This window comes from Peromyscus maniculatus, chromosome 2, assembly GCF_049852395.1.
Source record: "Peromyscus maniculatus bairdii isolate BWxNUB_F1_BW_parent chromosome 2, HU_Pman_BW_mat_3.1, whole genome shotgun sequence".
In the NCBI taxonomy this organism is placed as follows: domain Eukaryota; kingdom Metazoa; phylum Chordata; class Mammalia; order Rodentia; family Cricetidae; genus Peromyscus; species Peromyscus maniculatus.
In genome coordinates, this window is record NC_134853.1 from 84,031,010 (window position 1) to 84,052,711 (window position 21,702).

General features: G+C 48.6%; 1 protein-coding gene across 1 annotated transcript in view; it reads left to right on the plus strand.

Moving 5' to 3' along the window:
* Positions 1 to 7,377: 7,377 nt before the first annotated feature.
* Positions 7,378 to 21,702, plus strand: part of Snx30 (sorting nexin family member 30) — a 100,673-nt gene continuing 86,348 nt past the window's right edge. The window contains exon 1 of the mRNA XM_006994012.4: positions 7,378 to 7,755. Coding sequence (XP_006994074.1) covers positions 7,600 to 7,755 — 156 coding nt within the window. The 5' untranslated portion in view covers positions 7,378 to 7,599. The remainder of the gene's footprint in view (positions 7,756 to 21,702) is intronic.

Here is a 21,702-nt window from a genome sequence, read left to right on the forward strand (position 1 = left end):
ATTGAAAGGAAGAGACAGTGGCAGGCTGCAAGCAAGAAGGCAATGAATCATGGAAGAAGGGCAAATGACTGGTGGGCAGCGGTGGGTGACACATTTCTTTCTCCCTTTGCTTATTTCCTTCTCTTTTCCTTTGGCTTTAGTTTTCTAGCTGTTGGGAGTGGAACCCAGGCTTCACACATGCTGAGAACACATCCTTTTTCTTTACTGTTTGGGAGTTTCATATATGCTTATAATGTGTTTTGATCGAGTCCATTCCCCATTCACTCCCTTCCAGTTCCTTCTCTATCTCCCTCTGTAGTCAAAAGTTTTCTCCAGTCCTGCCCGGCCCCATGGTCCATCAGCCACTTATAAAATAATCATTCAGAGGCTTAATATTATTTAAAAACTGTATGGCCTATGGCAGACTTCTTGCTAGCTAGCTCTTTCATCTTAAATTAACCCATTTCTATTAATCTATGTTTTGCCTCATGTTCCGTGGCTTTACTGGTATTCTGGCATGTTGTTCCTTGGGCGGCAGCCAGGCTTCTCCCCAGACTCTGCCTTCCTCTTTCCTGTCTCTGTCCTTGGATTTCCCACCTGCCTCTAAGCTGTCTTGCCATAGGCCAAAGCAGCTTATTTATTAACCAATGGGAACAATATATATTCACAGCATACAGAAAGACATTCCCCAGGAACTCTCCACACTATCCCCTCCCAATCTCATATTTGTTTGTTTTTAACCTTGTGAGTCTACTCAGTGCTGCCAGGTGTGCATGGGTAGCCTCTTGGGGGCTGCACCCCTGAGGAACAAGCACACACTTTTACCACTGAGCCATACCCACAGCTTCCTAGCTTTATCTAAACTAGCCTGCTCCCCAACTCAGGCGGTCACCAACATGAAACCAAGCAGAAAAGAGTATTAGCTGATTGACTTTATGCAAGTGACTTGCTACCTCTGGACCTCATCTCCTCATGTCTAAAGCAAGGGTCACAAAGTAGATGCTTTTGAAAAACATAAACTTTCTCATTACATTTATCTATCATGCTTGAGTGCATGTGTGCCACAGCATGTATCATGGAGGTCATGAGACAGCTTGTAGGAGTCAGTTCTCTCCTTCTTCCATGTGGGTCCCAGGGATTGAACTCGGGTCATCAGTCTTGACAGCAAGTGTCTTTACCCCCTGAGACATCTTGCTGGGCAAATTAATGCAATAGACCATCAAGGCTTGCAAATCATAAATGTGTTACTTGGAGTCTTACGAAGAACAACTTGCTGGTTCAAGGAACTGAATGTTATCAGCACCCAGTACTCCCTGTAAATGTACAAGTAGTCTCTTAGCACCATACATGAAATTTGTCTAGTTTTGAATTTTATGTTAAGTCGAATCATGTAGTAGATATGCTTTTGTATGTGGCTTCTTTCATTCACCCTTATGTTTGTGAGGCCGATTCATCATGTATCCCTTCATTCTTGTTGGTGTGGGATTATCTATTGCCTGAGTTTTCATGGGTGTGTTGTATTCCTTCATTCTTATGGCTGTGTAATATTCTCTTAATCAAATATGCCACATTCACTTATGCATTACAGTGCTGGCAAGTCACGTGAGCTCTTTCTAGTTTTAGCTCCCCCTGTGTGTGTGTGTGTGTGTGTGTGTGTGTGAGAGAGAGAGAGAGAGAGAGAGAGGAGAGGAGATGGCTCGATGGCTCAGTGGGTAAGAGCATTGCTGTGCAAGCAGAAGGACCTGAGCTCGAACCCCCAGCACCCACATAAAAGCTGGTCTGCACATGCTTGTCACCTCCGTGTTGGGGGTGGGGAGGATGGGTGGATCCCAGGAGCATGCTGAACAGCCAGCCTAGCTGAAATGGCGACCAGTAAGAGACTGTCTCAAGAGAGCAAGGTGAGAGAGTTACAGGAAGACATCTGATGTCCTCTTCTGGCTTCCACCTGCACGCACATGGGCCCATCCAAACCTGCACCCATATACCCAAAAGAAGTGGGGCTTCCAGACTCCCGACCCTACCCTGTGCTCGTGTGTATGTGTGTGCATGTATGGAAGCAGGCGCTGGATGTTGGGTGTTTTTCTACAAGCACCTGCTACATCATCGTTGTCGTCATCATCATCATCGGAGATAGGATATCCACTGTAACCTGGAGCTCACTGATTTGGTTAGCCTGGCTGGCCAGAGCCTCGAGGATCCTCTTGTTTTTCCTCTCTGGTGCTGCACCTGCCTTTTTTTTTTTTTGGTTTTTCGAGACAGGGTTTCTCTGTGTAGCTTTGGCACCTGTCCTGGACCTCACTCTGTAGCCCAGGCTGGCCTCAAACTCACAAAGATCCGCCTGGCTCTGCCTCCCGAGTGCTGGGATTAAAGGCGTTCGCCACCACTGCCTGGCCCATCTTTTTTTTTTTTTAAATGTATTAATGTTTACTTGTATGTGTGTGAGTGCCTGGTACCACTGGAGACTAGAAGAGAGCGTTAGATCCATTGGCACTAGAGTTACAGCTGGCTGTGAGCCAGCGTGCGGGTGCTGGAAATCAAACCAGGGTCCTCTGCAAGAGCAGCAAGTGCTCTTAACCACTGAGCCATCCCTCCTACACCTGGCTCTTGATGGGAGCGTTGGATCTGAACTTAGGCCTTCATTCTTGCCTGGCAAGCACGTTCACCCACCCCGCCTCAGAGCGTTGTGATGTGGAGATAAAACGATCCTGTCATCTACCCCAGAGCTGGTCTGTTGGCTCTCCAGCATGATCTAATTTCTTGTCTGCAAAACTCTTCAGATCCTGGCTTCGAGTGGATTTGCTTCTTTCCTGGGACATCACCAGCTGAATTGAACTGTCCACACACATTTCTCTCTGCTGGGGTTGTGCCATCTCAGCTGGGAACCCCCCACCCCTTGTTTGAGACAGCCCTCTGTGGCTTGTTACATGTCACTCTGAATGTTCTCTGAAAACCTCCTTTGTCCTCCCCAGCGTCCACTTCAGAAGTGGTGGTGTTATTTTGAGGCAGGGCTTGGGATGCCATATAGAATAAAGCTATGATTGTATTAAAAGCCAGAGGAGGATAAGCAGCTAATACAAACACCAAGAGTGCCCAAGCACACGCTGTACCAAGGGAGAAAAGGAGACAATGCCTGGTTGGCGTGGCTTTGTTTCTGAGGACTGAGCACTCACGTGCAGTCCTGACAGGATTGCCAGTAAGGTTGACGGGATTCCTGTTTGGCAAAGTTACTAAATTGTGGGGCCCAGGGCCCTGTCTCTTGATAGGTCCCAGGCTAAGTGCCTACCATTCCCTGTAGATGGGGAAGGGCCCATGCAACTGGGTCTTGCTCCAAAGGTAGATAGTTTATTCTGGGCCAAGTATGTTTGGCCATACCCCAAGGAACATGGGTTGAATGTACTTGGAATGACGTTTTACTGTGGAAGTTCATACATGATTATTTTCTTTTCTTCCCTTCCCTTCCCTTCCCTTCCCTTCCCTTCCCTTCCCTTCCCTTCCCTTCCCTTCCCTTCCCTTCCCTTCCCTCCCCCTTCCTGTAACTCAATTCTAAATTGGTCTTTTAATAAAAAACCCGGAGCCAGATATTGGGGTAAATGCTGAAGGATCAGAGAGACAAAGGAACAAGCCACAGCCACCTTTTACCTCTAGGACTCCTCAGCCTGAAAAGCCTCTAGTTCCTGTCTCCTCATTCCTTAAATACCTTTCTCCACCCAGCCATCACTTCCTTCTTAGTGCTGGGATTAATGACGTGTGCTTCCCAAATACTGGGATTAAAGGTGTGAGATCTCAAGTGCTGGGATTAAAAGCGTGTGACTCCCAATTATTGGGATTAAAGGCATGTGCCACCACTGCCTGGCTGTTTCTCTCCTAGACTGAGTCAATTTCATGTAGTCCAGGGTGGCTTTGAACTCACAGAGATCCAGACAGATCTCTGTCTCCCAAGTGCTAGGATTAAAGGTGTGTGCCACCACTGCCTGGCTTCTATGTTTAATCTAGTGGCTTGTTCTGCTCTCTGATCTTCAGGAAAATTTTATTAGGGTACACAATCTATCACCACACTTTCCCCTCCTCTCCTCTTCCCTCCTGCTCGCTCTCCCTCCTTTTCTTGAGGCAGGATTTCACTGTGTAGCCCCGGCTGGCTGGGAACTCACTATATAAAGCAAGCTGGCCCCCTAGAGATCCACTTGCCTTCCCAGTGCTGGGATTAAAGGCAGGTGTCACCACATCCTGACTTAGATACATTTTTATAGTCACAGAACAACAGAAAGTCATAAATCAATGTGTTTACCAAATACATTTGTGGGGACATCAGTTAGACAGGCTATGGAAAAGTGGGGTCAGCTGTTACAGGCCTCAGGTGCTCTCTGATGACAGTTTTTCAGTTTTGGGGTTGGTGGAAGCCAGTGGTTTGGTGAGTTAACACATCCTAAAGATTTTACTTGATAGTCAAAAGGAAGTTAGGTCAGATACATGGGTTAGTAATAAATAACCATTTTTTTCTCTTTTTAGAGACAGGGTTTCTCCGTGTAGCCCCAGCTGTCTTAGAACTCTCTTTGTAGACCAGGCTGGCCTTGATCTCAGAGATCTGCCTGCCTTTGCTGGGATTAAAGGCATGGACAACTATGCCCAGCAACAAATGACTATCAAGGGGACTAAAGATAGCCAAAGATGACCTGCAATATTCCAACAACACAAAGTTGTAATCATTTAATCTGTGGAATCTTAACAGAAATAGGCTTTTCTAGGCAAGTGCAGTTCCCAATACGTAGAGACATGAGGAGGCGGGAAACCCTACCAACTCCCATGTCCTCCTTAGAGCTCAGCCCTAGAAGTCCAAGTTTCTCTCCATAATTTCCAACTAACACCACAGCCTTTTGTTCTGATAAACTTCCCATGTTTCCTCCTCCCCACCATGTTGCTCTCAGTAGACAGAGTCACGTGCTCTGGGACTTCGGTTATTTCAAGAACCATTCCTCACCACAAGGAGCACTGAAATGAAACAGGAAACGGTGGACAGGAACAGGCGGGCCTCAGCTGAAAATGAATGCTGGAACTTTCCATCAAAAATACTTCCTATAGTTCACTTTCTTTAGTCTTGATGACTACCACAACTGGGATCATTTCTGCCAGATGCCTCTGACTGACCAGGAAAGTAAATAAAGAAACTTTCACATGGCCCTTAGGATCTCTCTCTCTGTCTCTGTCTCTGTCTCTCTCTTCCTTCCCTCTTTGTTTTTCCTCTCTCCTCCTTCCGATGTGGGGAGGCGTAAAACATGTTATTCTGACTCAAACTAAGGACGTGGAGTTTGGAATGCATCATGTAATTACGGATATTCTGTGGTTGTTATTTCAGAAGAACGGTAGAGAAAAACCCGAGGAAAAAGGGAGGGAATAGCATGTAAGGAGCTCTTAGCATTGAACAAGGACCTCGATCCTGAGTCCCAGCTCTCTCCCACCGTTTTCTTGTGTCTGACTCTGCTGTCTCCCTACTTGGCCCTTTACTGTGCATGCGCGTCCGCACAGGCATGCGCTCTGAGGGTGAACTTTGGGGAGTTGGTTCTTTTTTTTTTTTTTTTTTGGTTTTTCGAGACAGGGTTTCTCTGTGTAGCTTTGCGCCTCTCCTGGAACTCACTTGGTAGTCCAGGCTGGCCTCGAACTCACAGAGATCCGCCTGGCTCTGCCTCCCGAGTGCTGGGATTAAAGGCGTGCGCCACCACCGCCCGGCTGAGTTGGTTCTTTCAATCCTCCCTTCCTCCCCCCACCTTCCTCCCCCCCCCCCCCCCCCGCCCCGGAGGCAGAGTTTCTTATGTTTGTGCTGATGCAGCCGCAGCACTGGGTACTCTAGGCTTCTGGATGATTCGCCAGCCTCTGCCTGATCAAGAAATGCCACAGCATCTGGCTTTTCCTGTGGGTTCTGGGGCCTGAACTCAGGTCCTTAAGCATGGGTGGCAGGTTCTTTTACCTACTGAGCCATGTAATTGGCTCTTCTGTGGAATTTTCTTTTGATGTTTATTCTTGTTTTATGGATGTTGTCGAACCTGGGTCCTCTCTAAGAGCAGTCAGTGGAAACTACGGAGTCATCTCTCCAGCCCCACTTCTATGGAATCTTAAGAGCTCTAGTACATTAACGTGGCCCAGCTGTTAAAATAAATAACAATAGTCAAGAAAATCTGTTAGATATCCATACATCAGTCGTTTCTAGTTGTATTCGTATCATCTGTTTTAATGAAGATAATAGGGTATGTAATAGTTCCTAAATGTAAATGGATCGACAATTTTGCGTAACTCAGAGGATCAGACCTCAGCACTCCCATGAGATAGATGCATTTAAAATGTTGTTAGTGTCCCTTCGATCTTATTTTTCCCAGTCCAGGCAGACCACTCCGAAGGAGACGAAAGACAATCGCTACAGTACTAAAGGTCCAACTCTTCGGACTATGCCAGAAGAAAAGGAGCCAACTGAAGTTAAACGAGACTCTCAGAGTTATTTTGGGTTGGTTTCAACTCTGCATTCTCCACTTTTCTTTCCAGAGAAAGTGTGACAGATAGAGCCCTTTGTGAATCCCAATGCCAAGACTTGTCACCATTTTATTTTTATTTTAGCAGGCAAAACTGGACAGACCTAAGAAGTTTGAGGATCGGAAAAAACATGTTTCTCACAGTGAGCCACACACAGTACTTAAGGCTTTGCTAGATGGGCAGATGACCCTCTAACTTGGCCTTAGAAACAGAAGCTCCCCTGACAGGAAAAAAAGGGACGAAGGTATTCTTTAAAGAGTTGGAAGTAATGCCTCGGCCATCTCCACCATGCTAGCAAATAAAAGTCGAGAATCCAGCTTGGCTCGAGGCCAGGATAGGAACCATCAATGTATGAAAAATAACTCGAACCTCACGGTTCTTGCAGAAGACTGGTGGACTACGTGTGCGCGTTGGGGCCATAACTCATGTGTAGCACACGCTATTTACGGATGCTCATGTTTCTGAGGTTTCGCCTTACATAAACCCTGCTCAGCGGCAGAAGCCAGACCTTACGGGGGACGGCAGTGTGGGATCTGAAGACATCCCACACTGCCTCTTTAAATGTCCTTCTAGTTTCTCTGCCCGATGTTCTCTAGCCCCTCTGAGCCACGTAACTCTCTACGTTACTAAGATCTGCCCCACATTTCTATCTGGGGTGCTTTCTGCGAGCGCGGTGAGGCTGGAAGACCCTGGCTAAGGCGGGTGCCTCCCGAGTCCCTTAGCCTTCCAGCCCGCAGCGCAGCTGCCGGTGGGCGCACTTCCTGCCGGGAGGTGGGCGGGGCGGGACGGGACGCCTCCTTCCTGAAGCCCCGCCCCCTGCGCCCCGCCCCTCCCCTCCCTGCGGGCGAGGCTCCGCGGGGGCGGGGCTGCGAGCCGTGGGCGGCGTGGCGCTGCTTGCTGGGCGCGGGGCCGGAGGTGCCGGGGATCGTGGCGGCTTAGCGCGCGGAGCTGCGGTGTGACTCTAGGGAAAGCCCAGCCTTGCGGCCAGGAGAAGCATCGGGCGGCGGCCGCCCCCAGCGGCTGGTGCAGGGCCTCAGGCCGAGTGGGGCCCGGGCGCTGCGGGGCGGGGGAAGCGGCGGCGGCGGGTCCCGAGCGCTGCGCGCCATGGCGGGCGGGCCCCCCAAGGCCCTGCCGTCCACGGGGCCCCACTCCCTGCGCGACATGCCGCACCCGCTGGCCGGCTCCAGCAGCGAGGAGGCCGTGGGAGGAGACAGCACGCCCAGCCCGGACCTACTGATGGCCCGCAGCTTCGGTGACAAGGTGGGGTGCTCGTGTCTGGGGACTCCTGGGGCGGAGAGAGGAAGGATGGTGGATCTAGGGCCACCCCTGCCACCGGGCCGCGCTCACCCTAGCGCCCCTTTCCCGGGGATCAGGCATGCTCTGGCCCCTAGATCCCTTGGCCAAAGCGTGTCCTCTTGCTGCCCCCGCGGGGTCGCAGCTGCGGGCTGAGTGGCCAGAGGGCATGTGTTTCTCTGGCTGAGACTGGCCCAGAGCGCGGGTGACAGCTGGTAGGGAGGGGTTCAGGTTGCAGCGTGCAAGTGGGGGCCCGGGGTTTGTGCTGCGGTGCTTGGCCCTTGTGTCCTGGGAAGGGGGTCCCTCACCCCTCTAGGTGCATTCCTTGAAGAGGACTGCGGAATAGGAATAACTTGTTGGCGCCTCCAGCTTCTCGGTACTGCAAAGAAGCAATAGTTAATGGCTAATGGCTTTCTGGGGTGGGACCGAGCAGCCTTGCTCTTCTTCTCCCCAGTCGGTCATGTGGGGAGTGATCTTTGTTTAGGTTTGCTGTTTGCCCCGAGGAGTCACCTGACTCCGACCTCAGCGGCGGCGGGAGGAGAGTCTTGCTGTGGTTTTCTGTCTGGGGCTTCATTCACCTCCTGGAGCGGACCACATCGATTAGGTTTGGCAGTGGCAGGTTTTGTGGTTAGCGGAAAGCAAGCTCGCCCTCTGACCTTCTTTGTGCATAAGGAGGCTCTTGGTTGTAGAGCTATTCTACCCTCCTGCTGCTTTGAGAGATAGCAAAGTCCAGTGAGGAGGAAGAGACAGCATCTCCCCCGCCCCCATCGCCATTTCAGCCGTGACCAGGATTTTGAGCAGTGATCTGCGCTCCTGCTGCCACTTAGTCATGAGTTGTAGACATTCCAGTTGTTCTTAGCACTCGAGATCAGGGTTTCTTCCTCCTGCTAAAATACTAAATGAATTTCTCCTTTCCCCAGTATTAATGGAATCGAGAGACTTAACTTTTCTCCTTCCCTTAGATTGGAGGCCATATGCAAGGGTAACCATGCCCATGGGAGAGTATGACTTGATAGCCTCAAGCCCTGGGAATGACCAGGGAGTGATATACATTTCTAAAGTAGAAGCTAATGAAATTGATGGATTGAACAGCTCAAAATGTGTTCTTGCATGCATGCCTGTCCCTCTGTGGTTATCGCTTTTTATAGATTTTAGATTATATGAAAACATAGGCTTGCAAACCCTTTGCTTATGTTTGACATTCAGAAAGTGATTGTTGAATGCCTGAATGATAATTTGTTTTTTTCTTATTAGCAGAGAAATTGATTTTTAATGGATGTCGAATGAGAACTAAGGTTAAACCTTCAATTGTTGTCTTGGTTCTGTGTAGGAAATGAAATTATTCTCTTACTGTTGTGTAACAGATTACCCCAGAATTTAGCATCTGAAAATATTATCTATGGGTCAGGATCCTGGGTGGTTCTGGGTTGGACCTTTAGGAGGCTGCCATCATCTGAAGGCTGGATTGGGAGGGTTCTAACCTCCCTTCTAGGCTCATTCATGAGGTTCTTCACAGGCTACAGCATAGTAACTGGTTTCTGCCAGAGAAAGTGATTCAAGACAGCCCAAGACTCCAGCCAGCCCTATGTAACTGATCCCCAAAGTGACATACTTCTGCTGGATTCTATAGAGGGACACTGATACATGGGTAGAGGGTGTGAATCCTAGGGAACACTAGGAAATGGAGATCCTTGTGACCATCTTGGACCCTGGCTTCTACAGTGTGTGTGTGTTGTGTGTTGTGTGTTGCTAGGGGGTTGAACCCATGCCAAGTGCTATATCCCTTGCCTCACAGACTGCTATTTTAAATATTCGCTTATGCGCCACTCTTGGATAATTAATTCAGAAGTGGAATCATTTTACTAATAAGTACTCTGGGAAGGTAAGTTCCCTGTCCCACGAAGATCTGGCTGGTTGGCAGGAAGTGAGGCCCATGTCTAATTATGGATGGTTTCCTCCACAGGATCTTTTCTTTGAAAGAGTCTTGAAGGCACTGTTATTAATTATTCAATATTTAATAAGTATCCTAACAAGTGTGGGGAGCATCTAAATGACACAAGTCTCAAGGGCCTGATTTACAATCAGCCACTTTTCCTTAGAGGCTAAGCATGGTAGTTTTTTACTGATTGGGAGTAATATTCTCTTATCTTGGCATACCTGTATTCTCATACATTTTTAAAAAGAGATTTAGTGTGTGTGTGTGTGTGTGTGTGTGTGTGTGTGTGTGTGTCTGTGTGAGTGGATGCTGTGTGTGTGCAGGTCCCCTCAGAGGCCAGAAGAGGGTGTTGCTTTGCCTGGAGCTGGAATTACAGGCTCTCTGACCTCCTGACAGGGGTGCCGGTAGGTGAACTCAGATGCTCTGGAGGAGTAGGAAGTACTCTTAACTGATGAGCCATCTCTCCAACTCCTCCACTCCATCCCCCCCCCCCCAGTCTAGCAAGCCCCAGAGGTGAGGGCGGTGGGAGGGAAACTCTCCTTGCCCATGCTTGCCTCGTCGGGGTAGCATGCGTGTTGTTGGAGGTCAAGTCAGGTCCTGTGATCGGTCTTGTGAGAAGAGACCTTTCCCCTGCCTCTTTAGCCATTGGGATTTCCATCCTAGATGACAAGGATTTAGGGTTGGTTCTGGCTAAGGGGCATGAAGGTTTTGGCAGGCTGCACACAGTGCCAGGTTATTGTGCAGGGCCAGGTTGTTGTAGAGCGGGTAGTTGCTTTCTCGGGCTTCAGATGGTGTCATCATCAGTCTAGCTGTCACTTCTGAATGGCCTTTTTGGTTCTGGGGTAGGAAAGAACGTGGATGATAAGGTGGATGCTCCCTTATCAGCTTCTCACAGTGTCCAAATTGTGGAACAGTGGGAAGAATTATTGTCCACCAAGGGCCAGATGGATGAATTCTTCTGATGCTAGCTAAACCCCCGGGCCTTATACCACTTCTTTTTTTTTTCTTCGGCCAAAGATGTAAATAAATAAACTTGACCTATTTCTCTTCTTTTTTCCTTTTGTCCCCATATTCTGAGCACTTCTCCTGTGACTCAGCTTCCTACTTGAGTGTGCATTCTGGAACTGAACACTTAACCCTTTCAACCCCCGCTGGTTTACACTTCTCACCATATCCCACCCTCTTCACTACCTACTTTTTGACCCTTCCTGCCACCAAGGTGTCTCTTCCTGCCACCAAGGTGTCTCTTCCGTTTGCATTTCATTCACTGGGTGTGGGAATCCAGATCTTCCCCTTTCATCTTTGATTCCTTTTTTCCCCTTTAAACCTTTAACCTTTAAACCCAGTGCTATAGAATGAACTCTAGGACAGAACATCCAGGAGACCCTATCTTAAAACAAAACACAGCAGAAACAACTAATAACAATAACAAAGACACATTTTAAAGAAAGTCAGCTAATATAGTGGATCAAGCAAGCGATTTCCAGCTCGGCAGCCTGGGAGTCCAGCTTTGGCTTCTTTCTCCTCAAGACCCTGGAATGTCCCCCGGGCACTCAAAAGTAAAGGTCAGTGTTCTCAGGGGTCCTTCCAGGCCAACGTAGTCTGACCCTTCCCCTGACCCCTCCAGGCTGTTCCCTGACTCACCCTGCCTTCTGTAGGCCTCTCCTCCACCGTGCCCTCTACCTTACATTTATTGCAGACAACCATTTGTCACCTCCCTCCTGTCCTGAAGTCTATTCCAGTCTCAGATTCTCAGAAAGTCCTATGCAAGTCCCATTCCCAATAGCAGGTGGTCCTGAAGACCCCTTCCCACCCTGCTTTCTTCAGATTCTCAGAAAGTCCTATGCAAGTCCCGTTCCCAATAGCCGGTGGTCCTGAAGACCCCTTCCCACCCTGCTTTCTTCTTTCCAGAGCATCTGCTGCATAACACAGTGCGTACTCGGAGAACAGGGGTCTTGCTGGTTTAGTGAATAATCTTGTGTTCCCAGAACAGTGTCTGACCGCCTCACATATTTTCTGAATGAACAAAAAGGGTGAATGAAGAGAATGGGAATGTTGCTCAGTTGGTTGAGTGCATGCCCTAGGCCTGGAGTTCAGTCCCCAGCACCGCATGAGCAGGGCATGATGGTGGCACACACCTGTAGTCCACTGGGAGGAGAGGCAGAAGAATCAGGAGAGTTCAAGGCCAGCCTGTCTTTAGAAAAGCAAGGGCATGGAGGTCGGGGAGATGGCTCTGTTCATAGAGTACCTGCTGTGTGAGCATGAGGACTGGAATCGGGGTCCCCTGCACCCCCGTAAAGCACGGTTGCACACATCAGTAACTGGGAGCAGGCCAGGAGTATCTCTGGGACACATAGTCAGTCAGTCTAGCTGAACCAGTGAACTTCAGGTTCAGCAAGAGACTGTCTCAAAAAGTAAGCTGGAGCTTGCTTCAGGTGATGGGGCACACCTTTAATCGCAGCGCTCTGGAGGCAGAGACCAGTGGATCTCTGAGCTAGAGGCCACAGCAAAGGGAGGGGTCGGCATGATTGAGGACACTTGCTGTTGACCTCTGGCCTCCGAATACTGTTGCACACACACCATGTACATGTGTTATGACATTATGTTTGCCTTTTTTTTTGAGGCGGATCTTGCTATGTAGATCTACCCAGCTGGCCTTGAACTCAGAGATATGCCTGCCTCTGGTTCCTTGGCATTAAAGCGTGGCTCATCACATCTGGCTATTATTAGTCTTCTTCCGCCCATCCCTGTGTGTGTGTGTGTGTGTGTGTGTGTGTGTGCATCAAAGAACAACTTTTTTGAGTCCATTCTCCCTTGACTTGTTGAGACAGGGTTTCTTGTGTCTATGGTGCTACTTGATCCTGGCTGGCCGGCCCGTGAGCTCCTGGGCCGTCTCCTGTCTCCACCTCCGGTCTGGAGGTAGGAGTGCTGCCATTAGAGCTGGACACCATCAGGCTTTCTTGAGTGGGCTCCTGGGGATTTAGTTCAGGTGGTCAGCTCGCGTAGCAAACGCTTTTACCCGCCAAGCCATTTGGTTGGCCCCTAGTTAAGGTTCTTTTAAAAGGACATACAGTTTAAAAAAGCAAGCTGGCCATAGGAAAACGTCCAAGCTTCCTTACTGAAAAGACCCAGATAATTTGGCTTCAGGTATGGCTAGAGAAGGTGGTGCTGATGTTGGGAATCTGCTACTTGCAACAAGCAGAAAGGGCCCCGCTTCCTGATAGTCCGGGCAGAGCTCTGGCTGGTGTCTTGGCTGGAAGTGGGTCAGACACCCACACCCGTGTTTGTGCCCGATCAGGCAGAGCTAGAGTTCAGTTGCCTTTGGATTGCGGGACTTTTGTAAGTGGACATACAAATTAAGTTTATCTAAAACTGTGCCTGCAGACTGTGAAGAGTAACATATTATTTTCGTCTCAGACAGAAACCAGGGAGGAATGAGGCATATTTTCTAGCCTTGTGGCTTGCTCTCCGCTAGCTTTCTTCTTCTTCTTCTTCTTCTTCTTCTTCTTCTTCTTCTTCTTCTTCTTCTTCTTCTCCTCCTCCTCCTCCTCCTCCTCCTCCTCCTCCTCCTCCTCCTCCTCCTCCTCCTCCTCCTTCTTCTCCTTTTTTTTTTTTCACCACAGAGAAACTACACATGGTTTCTCTGTGTAGCCCTGGTTATCCTGTAATTCACTCTGTAGACCAGGCTGGCCTCAAACTCACAGAGATCTGCCTGCCTCTGCCTCCAGAGTGCTGGGATTAAAGGTATCTGGCACCACATCTGATTCCTTTTTTTTTTTTTTTTTTTAGTTATGTTGGAATCAAAGGTGCTCACCATCATGCCCGGCTTTGTTCCAAAACTTTGCAGAGTGTACTGGCTAACCCTCTCAGATTTGGGGTGATTTTGCGTCTCCTAGCGTTTAGAATTTCAGAGTTTCAGGTTAGGGATGGTCGACGTACAGTAGCTACTGTGCTGTAGAAGATGCTGAGCACCCCACCTGAAGTGAGAACAGTGGGGTGAGACAGGTCATCCAGCAAACGTAGCTGCTGAACAAGCCTGGTGACCTTAGTTCAATCCCTTCACCACACAAAAGTCAGATGTAATCCCAGCAGCCCTCCAGTGACACAGGAGGCAGAGGTGACCGGAGAAGAGCCTGGAAGCTGGAAGGTCAGCTAGCCTGGACTGCAAAGAGTGGCAGCCACAGTAGAGGCCCCGCCTCAGCATGGGGGAGTGAGAGAAACAACTCCTGAAAGTTGTCCTCTGACCTCCACACCATAGAACACACACACACACACACACACACACACACACACACACACACACATCTTAGAACATTCCTGTAACAAAATTTAGATTGGGAAATGGAGGCATTTTAACATAAAGGAGTTTGTCCCAGGCCACAAAAGCTTAGCTGTTAAGTGCTTGTCACATCCACTGGATCCGTATGCTGACGTGTCTCCTTCTCACGGGACAGTGAACACTCCAGAGGCAGACCTCTGCTTGTCTTTGTCTATTCCGGAGCATCAAGCACAGAGCTGGGTACATGGCTGCAGAGGTAAGGGTTTGGAAGTACCTGCACTTGGCTGCACAGATGTGCCACATGCTTTCTGGCCTCCGTCAGTTCTCAAACAGGACCCCTGAAACCTTCCCTGAATAGCCCTGGCTCCCCACTCTGCCCCTCTGCGCACACAGGAGAACCCACATAAATGTTGTTAATTCTTATTTGCTGCTCTGGTGGTCCAAATGAAGGACTCTGTAGTTAGCAAGTGTCAGTGCTCATAGACCACCAGTGTCCCTTGGCCAAGCTGATGTCTTTTGTGCTTCCTTTGCTTTGAGAAGCTCTTGTCTGTCATGGACATCTATCTTCCCTACAGCCTCCCCTAGCTCTCAATTCCCAGGCCACTATGGCATCTTGCCATCCCTTATTGTCAATGCCATCTGTGTTCTTTTTTCTTTCTTTCTTGCTCTGCAGCCCTGGCTGGTTTGGTACTTTCTGTGTAGCCCAAGCTAACCCAGAACTCCCTGCAACACTTTTTGTCTAAGTTCCGACCTCAGCTTCTTCATCCTGTACTCTCAATTCCATTCAGACTACGGTGATTGCTCATCTGAATGAAGTTTCCCAGGGCAGCATTCATTGGAGCAGGTTTTCAATAGTGACCTTTGGACAACCTCTGTCCTTAAATAACTCATGACGCCACATTCTAGTCATCTAAACACATCACTAGCACCTTCGCTTCCTGTCTGAACCCTCGTCCTCGGGGAAGGTACAGATCATCTCCAGTCCCTCGGACTGCGAGGCCAGTCTGTACTCCACCAACTAGAGTCAGTTGAATACTTCCTAATCCTTCCTCCCCAGGCAACAACTCCAGTCTCGGCCAAACTCCTTCCTATCTGACCTTTCATTGCCAGACTCTCCTCATCCCAACCACAGAGCACAAATTCTCCGACTCAGTAACCCAGTAGCACTGGCTAATACTTCTCAAAACCAAAAAAGACCAAAAAAATTAAAGGAGCAAACGGACCCTCGAACCTTCCTATCGCTGCACCGAGAGGGTCTCAGCCCTTTCCACCCACGTCCTCTCTGACCGGTCCCCACCTGAAGGTGCTCAGAGGCCATTTGCTTGCTTTTGACTTGCTCAGTCATCTTCTGCCAGCACAGTTCTTCTCCGCCTTGAGAGCTTTGCTTAAGCTACTTCCTCGGCCGGTGCTTTCCTCACACCCCACTTCATCCCGAAAGCCCCCTTGAGCTCAAGGACCAGATGAATGCGTAGCGCCTGCCACCTACGCCCGCTTGCAGACAGACATGCAAATACCTCAGTAGTGGGACTGACCAATAAGAAGCGCTCACTACCGTGTTGACACTCCCCAAGTGAAACTCAATTCTCACTTCATATTTTCAGGTGACTTTTTTTTTTTTCCAGTTTTATGTAAAGCGGTATCAACAGAAGGAAATTGGCTCCTATAACCAGGAAGTCACGCTAGCTGCTGGCCCGGCTGGCTCTAGCATTCAAATGATCTTACCCCCTTTTCTCTCCTACTTTACTCCCCTCTGGCTTTATTTTATTATTTTATTTTATTTTATGTTGAGGTAGGGTCTCACTATGTAGCTCTATCCTAGAACTCACTTTGTTGGCCAGGCTGGTCTTGAAATCACAGAGCTCTGCCTGCCTCTGCCTCCAGAATGTTGGGATTAAAGGTGTGTGCCACCACCATACCTGGCTTGACTTCATTTTTAGGCAGGCACTCTGTGCATTATGAGAAACAATTGCTCCCAACCTAATAGAAAGGTATTTTCCTCTGTATGTGACAAATCTCAGGAAATGCTGGTGGGCTCCCCCACATCAGCTGCCCACTGAGGACCATATTTTGGCAGTAGAAGACACTGATGAGAGACCAGAATGCAGGATGAAGGCAGAGGTCAGGTCTCTCTCCCTCTGCCCCTCTCCTTTTCTTCAGAGTGACGCTGGCTAGGCTGCTATCCAGGGCTTCTTTTGTGGCCCCAGGTGTAGGGGCACAGTGGTGCTGCCCAGCTAGGGTTCACAGAAGAGACCAGTTTCTACTAAGATCAGCTTCTCCACTGCCCCTCCAGACCTGAGGATGATGGGAGCATCCTGCCTCTGCTGCTCTTGATGACCTCACCACGCCCTGCTTGGCTCCTCAGGTTTCTCATCACCTAGACAACTAATTCCCTGCCCTACAGTCCCACAGATTGAAGGACCTTAGTAGTTCTTGTTTCAGTTGGACGACAAGTGATAAAGAAATCACAATGAATATACAAATGTGTGGAAGGAAAACATAGAGGAACATATTAAGGATTAAGAAAAGCTTCCTTAGCACACTGTGAATTCCCTTGATCTCACATCAACCCTGGGATGGAGGTCCCCTTGACCCTTTTTACAGGTGAGGAAGTGTCAAGACCATATTAGTGGAGCTGAGAGTCAGAGCAAGCACCTGGCTCCGGAGCACTAACACAGGAAGCCAAGGGCGAGGGCTTGGAGCTCAGGGGTTCTCGGAAGGTCGGTGGAACCTGCAAAGGGCCAGGTGAGATAAGGAGTGGGTAGTATTTACTGGATTTAGCAATAAGGAAGTCATGGAGGACCCTGAATAGCAACGTCACAAAACCAGATAACAGGAAGCTGAGGAGTAAGCCAGAGGTTACAAGTAGAGAAGACAGCGGCACGCCTTATTTCTAAATTGGTTTGCAGAGAACAGGAACAAAAATACATAATACACACACACATATATATCCATATCCATATACACATATACACACACACATATATATCCATATTCATATACACATATACACACACACACATATATATCCATATCCATATACACACACATATATATCCATATACATATACACATATACACACACATATATATCCATATCCATATACACATATACACACACATATATATATCCATATTCATATACACATATACACACACACATATATATATCCATATCCATATACACACACATATATATCCATATACATATACACATATACACACACATATATATCTATATACATATACACATATACACACACATATATATCCATATCCATATACACATACACACACATATATGTCCATATACATATACACATATACACACACACATATATATCCATATACATATACACATATACACACACACATATATGTCCATATACATATACACATAAACATTAAGTATGAGATGGAGGGGCAGACCACCACGGAAAGATGTTCTTGACTCTTCCTTTGATCATGTTCAGATGTAGATGGAAATGAGCCCATTGGGTGTGTGCCCTGCCAGCTTTGTATGACGACAGTGGAATTCCCAGGGTCAACTGGTTTTAGCAGAAAAGATTTAAGCTGAGAGTGTAGCCCAGTGGTAGATTGCATACATGCAGTATGCAAAGCTCTGGGGGATCAACAACCAACCAACACACACACACACACACACACACACATACACACACACACACACACACACACACACACACACACACACGCACTCACGCACACACGTGCACATTTACTGAAGTTTTGGAGGTTCAAGGGCACAATGCCTCTATCATCTTACTGTGCAGGACTCAGAAAACACAAACTAGAATTCCGAAATCTTTCCAAAGGTGGGAGTCTGCCCCAATCACCCTCTTATTAAAGTTTTTTTAATTAGTTAATTAATTAGGTTTTTTGTTTTTGTTTTTGTTTTTTGAGACAGGGTTTCTCTGTGTAATAGCCCTGGCTGTCCTGGAACTCACTCTGTAGACCAGGCTAGCCTTGAACTCAGAGATCCGCCTGCCTCTGCCTCCCGAATGCTGGGATTAAAGGTGTGCACCACCACCACCTGGCTCTTAAAGTTCTTACCATCTCCCAGTACTACCAGTGTGGAGGTCGAGTTCTCAACATCTGGACTTTGGAGGTTGGGGAGACAAATCCTATTCAGACTATAGGGGAGGAAGACTCAGGTGAGGAAGAGGATCTCTCCAGGAGTGGACTGTCCCAGGATTGGCCACATGAACTCCTCCTCGAAAATGGGAAGAAAGGGAGGTGCTCATTCAGACTGTATAATTTCCTGAAAAGTTCTGTCCTGTGGCGTCTCAGGTGTGGTTGAGATCATCGACAGAATAGGAAGGTAGAGGAAAGGAAGAAAGTGTGGGCAGCAGACCGAAGCTGGAGGTCAGCTGTGGCCATTAGGAGCCTACTGTGGAAACAAAAGACAACCCAGCACCGGAGAAATACGTGGGATGATGCCCCAGGTGCCTCTGCTCTCTGGACCGTGGGGAAAGACATAAACAAGTAGAATAAAGCAAGGAGACCGAGTGAAACCCGGCAGTTGTTGAGGTGGGCCTCGTTATCTAAAGTAGATGGGGTAGAGCGCTTGCCTAACATGCAGGGAGTCCTTGGTTTGAGCCCCATAAACAACCATGGGTGGTGGTGCACCCCTGTAATCCAAGCACTCTGGAGGTAGAGAGAGGAGGACCAGAAGTTCAGGGGCAGCCTCAACTACACAGAGAGTTTGAGGCCAGCCTGGGCTACGTGATACCTTGTCACAAATAAGCAATAATAAACAAATAAATAAAGCAAGTAGAGGTGTTGGAGATGCAGCTCAGGGGCCAGCACCAGCACCTGTTAGGTCCTAGGTTCATTCCCTTGCACCACAAAAGAGAACCAAAATAAGAAGGAAGGAGCAAAGGGAAAGCGGGGTTGGAGAACCATTGTTGTCTGTTATCACTGACTCAGAGTGGGAGAGCAGGAGGTAAGGCAAGAAAACGCGGTGGGTCAGTGGAGGTCAGCAGAGCCCCGGTAGGACAGTGTGGTGGGAGTCCCTGCAAGCCACCGTGTGTTTCCGCTGGGCCTGGGTCAGAGAAGCACAGCTTCTGTCTTGTTTCTGTCTCCTCGTAGTGTGTCTTCCTCTTTCCCTAAAGCAGCCTTCGCCGTGTGGCGGCTCGTCCACCGTGTGTCTCATCTCCAGGCTGGGTCCAGGGCAGTGGCTTCCTTCTGTTTTCCTTCTCTGCTCTATTCTCCTCCTCCTAGGAGCTGCTGAGAGTTACAGCTTGCCTGTTCCGGAGGTTTTTCTTTTAAACTCTTAGTAAAATTGTCCTGGAGTTTAAAGAACAAGGGAAAAAAAACAGTATGGAGATTCCAAAAGGATTTAAAAATGAGTTACCAGATGCCTCAGCCGGCCCTTTTCTACACAGACATTCCATGCAAAGCAAATGAAACCACCTCCTCTAAGATGCCAGTACTCGGGGCTACAGAAATGGCTCAACAGTCAGGATCATTCGCTGCTCTAGCACAAGACCCAGGTTTGGTTCTGAGCACCCACATGGTGTCACAGCTGTCTATAACTTCAGGGATCTGATGCCCCCCTTTGGCCTTCTAGTGTACAATATGCACATGGGGCACATACATACATACATACACACATACATACATACAATGGGAGACTGTTAGTTTGACCCAGTCTGGTCTACAGAGTGAATTCTAGGCCAGCCAGGGCTACAAAGGGAGACCCTGTCTTTGAAAAAAAAAAAAAAAGGAACATTTCAGAAGTCTAATGCTTGGTTTAGGGATGCTAACTTGGTTAAAGTATTTGCAAATATTCCAAAATCTGAAACATTGGACCCAAGCATTTCACTTAAAGGATGCCGATGTTGTGTGTTGTTGCCTTACAAGCCATTCTTGAGAGGAGATGTCTGTAATTTATTTGGGAACTGGAGAGGCAGGGAAGCGAGACCAGGGACAGCAGGGCAGAGGACGGTATGTTACCGAGCTAGTCTCCCGGAGCAGAGCTGGAGCTTTATCCCCCCCCCCCCCCCGCCCCCCCCCCCTCCCGGGAGCCTCTGCAGGGGAAGGGATGGGGCTGTCATTAGTCACTGGCTGAAGGTGGGGAGTTTGGCCATGAATTAACAGCACTTTTCAAACTGCCTAGTGGGAGACAGAGCAGGTTCAGCTGGGTAAACAGGCAGGCTGAGAAATGCAGGTGCTGGGCTTGGTAGGTAGACCAGAGGCTGCCCAGGTGGTCCGAGCTGGAGCATGCACTGTCGGGACTGAGGGCACCTGCTGCAGTTACCGTGAAGCCTATGTGCAGGGAGCGTGTACTGTCGGGACTGAGGGCACCTGCTGCAGTTACCGTGAAGTCTATGTACACGGAATGACGGTGAGAGGAGAGGCTGCCACCAAGGGGCTGGTTTTTGAGTCAGGAATTAAGTAGGTGATTTCCTAATGGAGAGAAATAGGAAACTCAGCCCACCCCCTCCCTACAAAGTCCTACACGAAGTGTCACTGGGGAAGTGCTGTGGGTGGTGGGACTGGAGAGGCAGCTGGCTAGGCGCATGCAGTTGAGAGCTGTAGTGGACAGTTACAGCTGGCAGTGGGGAGGCCAGTCAAGTGATAAGGAGAGGGGAGGAGCCGGGCTGTTGTGTGGTTCTAAGCAAGGTCCTGGTGATCAAGCCCCCAGCATGGCTCTCCTGTATAGAGAACCTAGAGCTAGAGACAGACTGTTGGTGGTCGGGGTGCAGTTCCACAGGGCGCCCCTCACTGGACTCGGGGAATGTGCTGGAGAGTTTTATTTGCTAGTAATAGGAATCCAGCTTCCATTAACTCAAGAAAAAAGGAGGGGAGCCTGTGACAGTCTTAGCTGGAACCTCTTAATGCCACTGAGGACAGGCCAGTCTCCCAGACCAGTTTCTTCCACGTGGAAACGTGGCAGCTGTTGCATCCCACACATTCCACATCTCTACACCAGAGTGAACGGAAAATGTCAAGGCTGCCTGGCTTGGGTCACATGCCAGATCAAGTGGACCTTGAGATTGATACACTGATTGGCTTAACTTGGGCCAGTCATCTGTGGCTGGGGAGGAAGTTGAGAGTATGCTTGGTCTTATTTAATAGCTGGGAGACACGGGTCAGAAATTAAAGCACCGGCTTCCTAAGGCATATGTGATTTTAAAAGTTACATATTCTCCGGGAGGCGGTGGCGCACGCCTTTGATCCCAGCACTTGGGAGGCAGAGGCAGGCAGATCTCTGTGAGTTCGAGGCCAACATGGTCTACAAAGTGAGTTCCTGGACAGACTCCAAAGCTACACAGAGAAACCTTGTCTTGAAACAAACCAACCAACAAACAAAATGTTATATATTCACATACTACAGAATTCATCCATGTATGTATGTATTTACTGAGACGGGATCTCTCTATGTAGACCAGACTATCCTCAAAATTCAGAGATCCACATGCCTCAACCTGAGTCCTGGGATTAAAGGCGTGCACCATCATGCCTGAGTATTTTATTTGTTTTAAAAGATTTATTTATATTTATGTGTATGCACATGTGTCAGTGTTGGGGTATGAGCATGTTCATGCAGGTGCCCATGGAGGTCAGAAGAGGTCCCTGAATCTCTGGAGCTGGAATTACAGCAGGTTGTGAGTCATCAACTGTGCTGGAAACTGAACCCAAGTCTTCTGTAAGGGCAATATGTGCTTTTAATCACTGC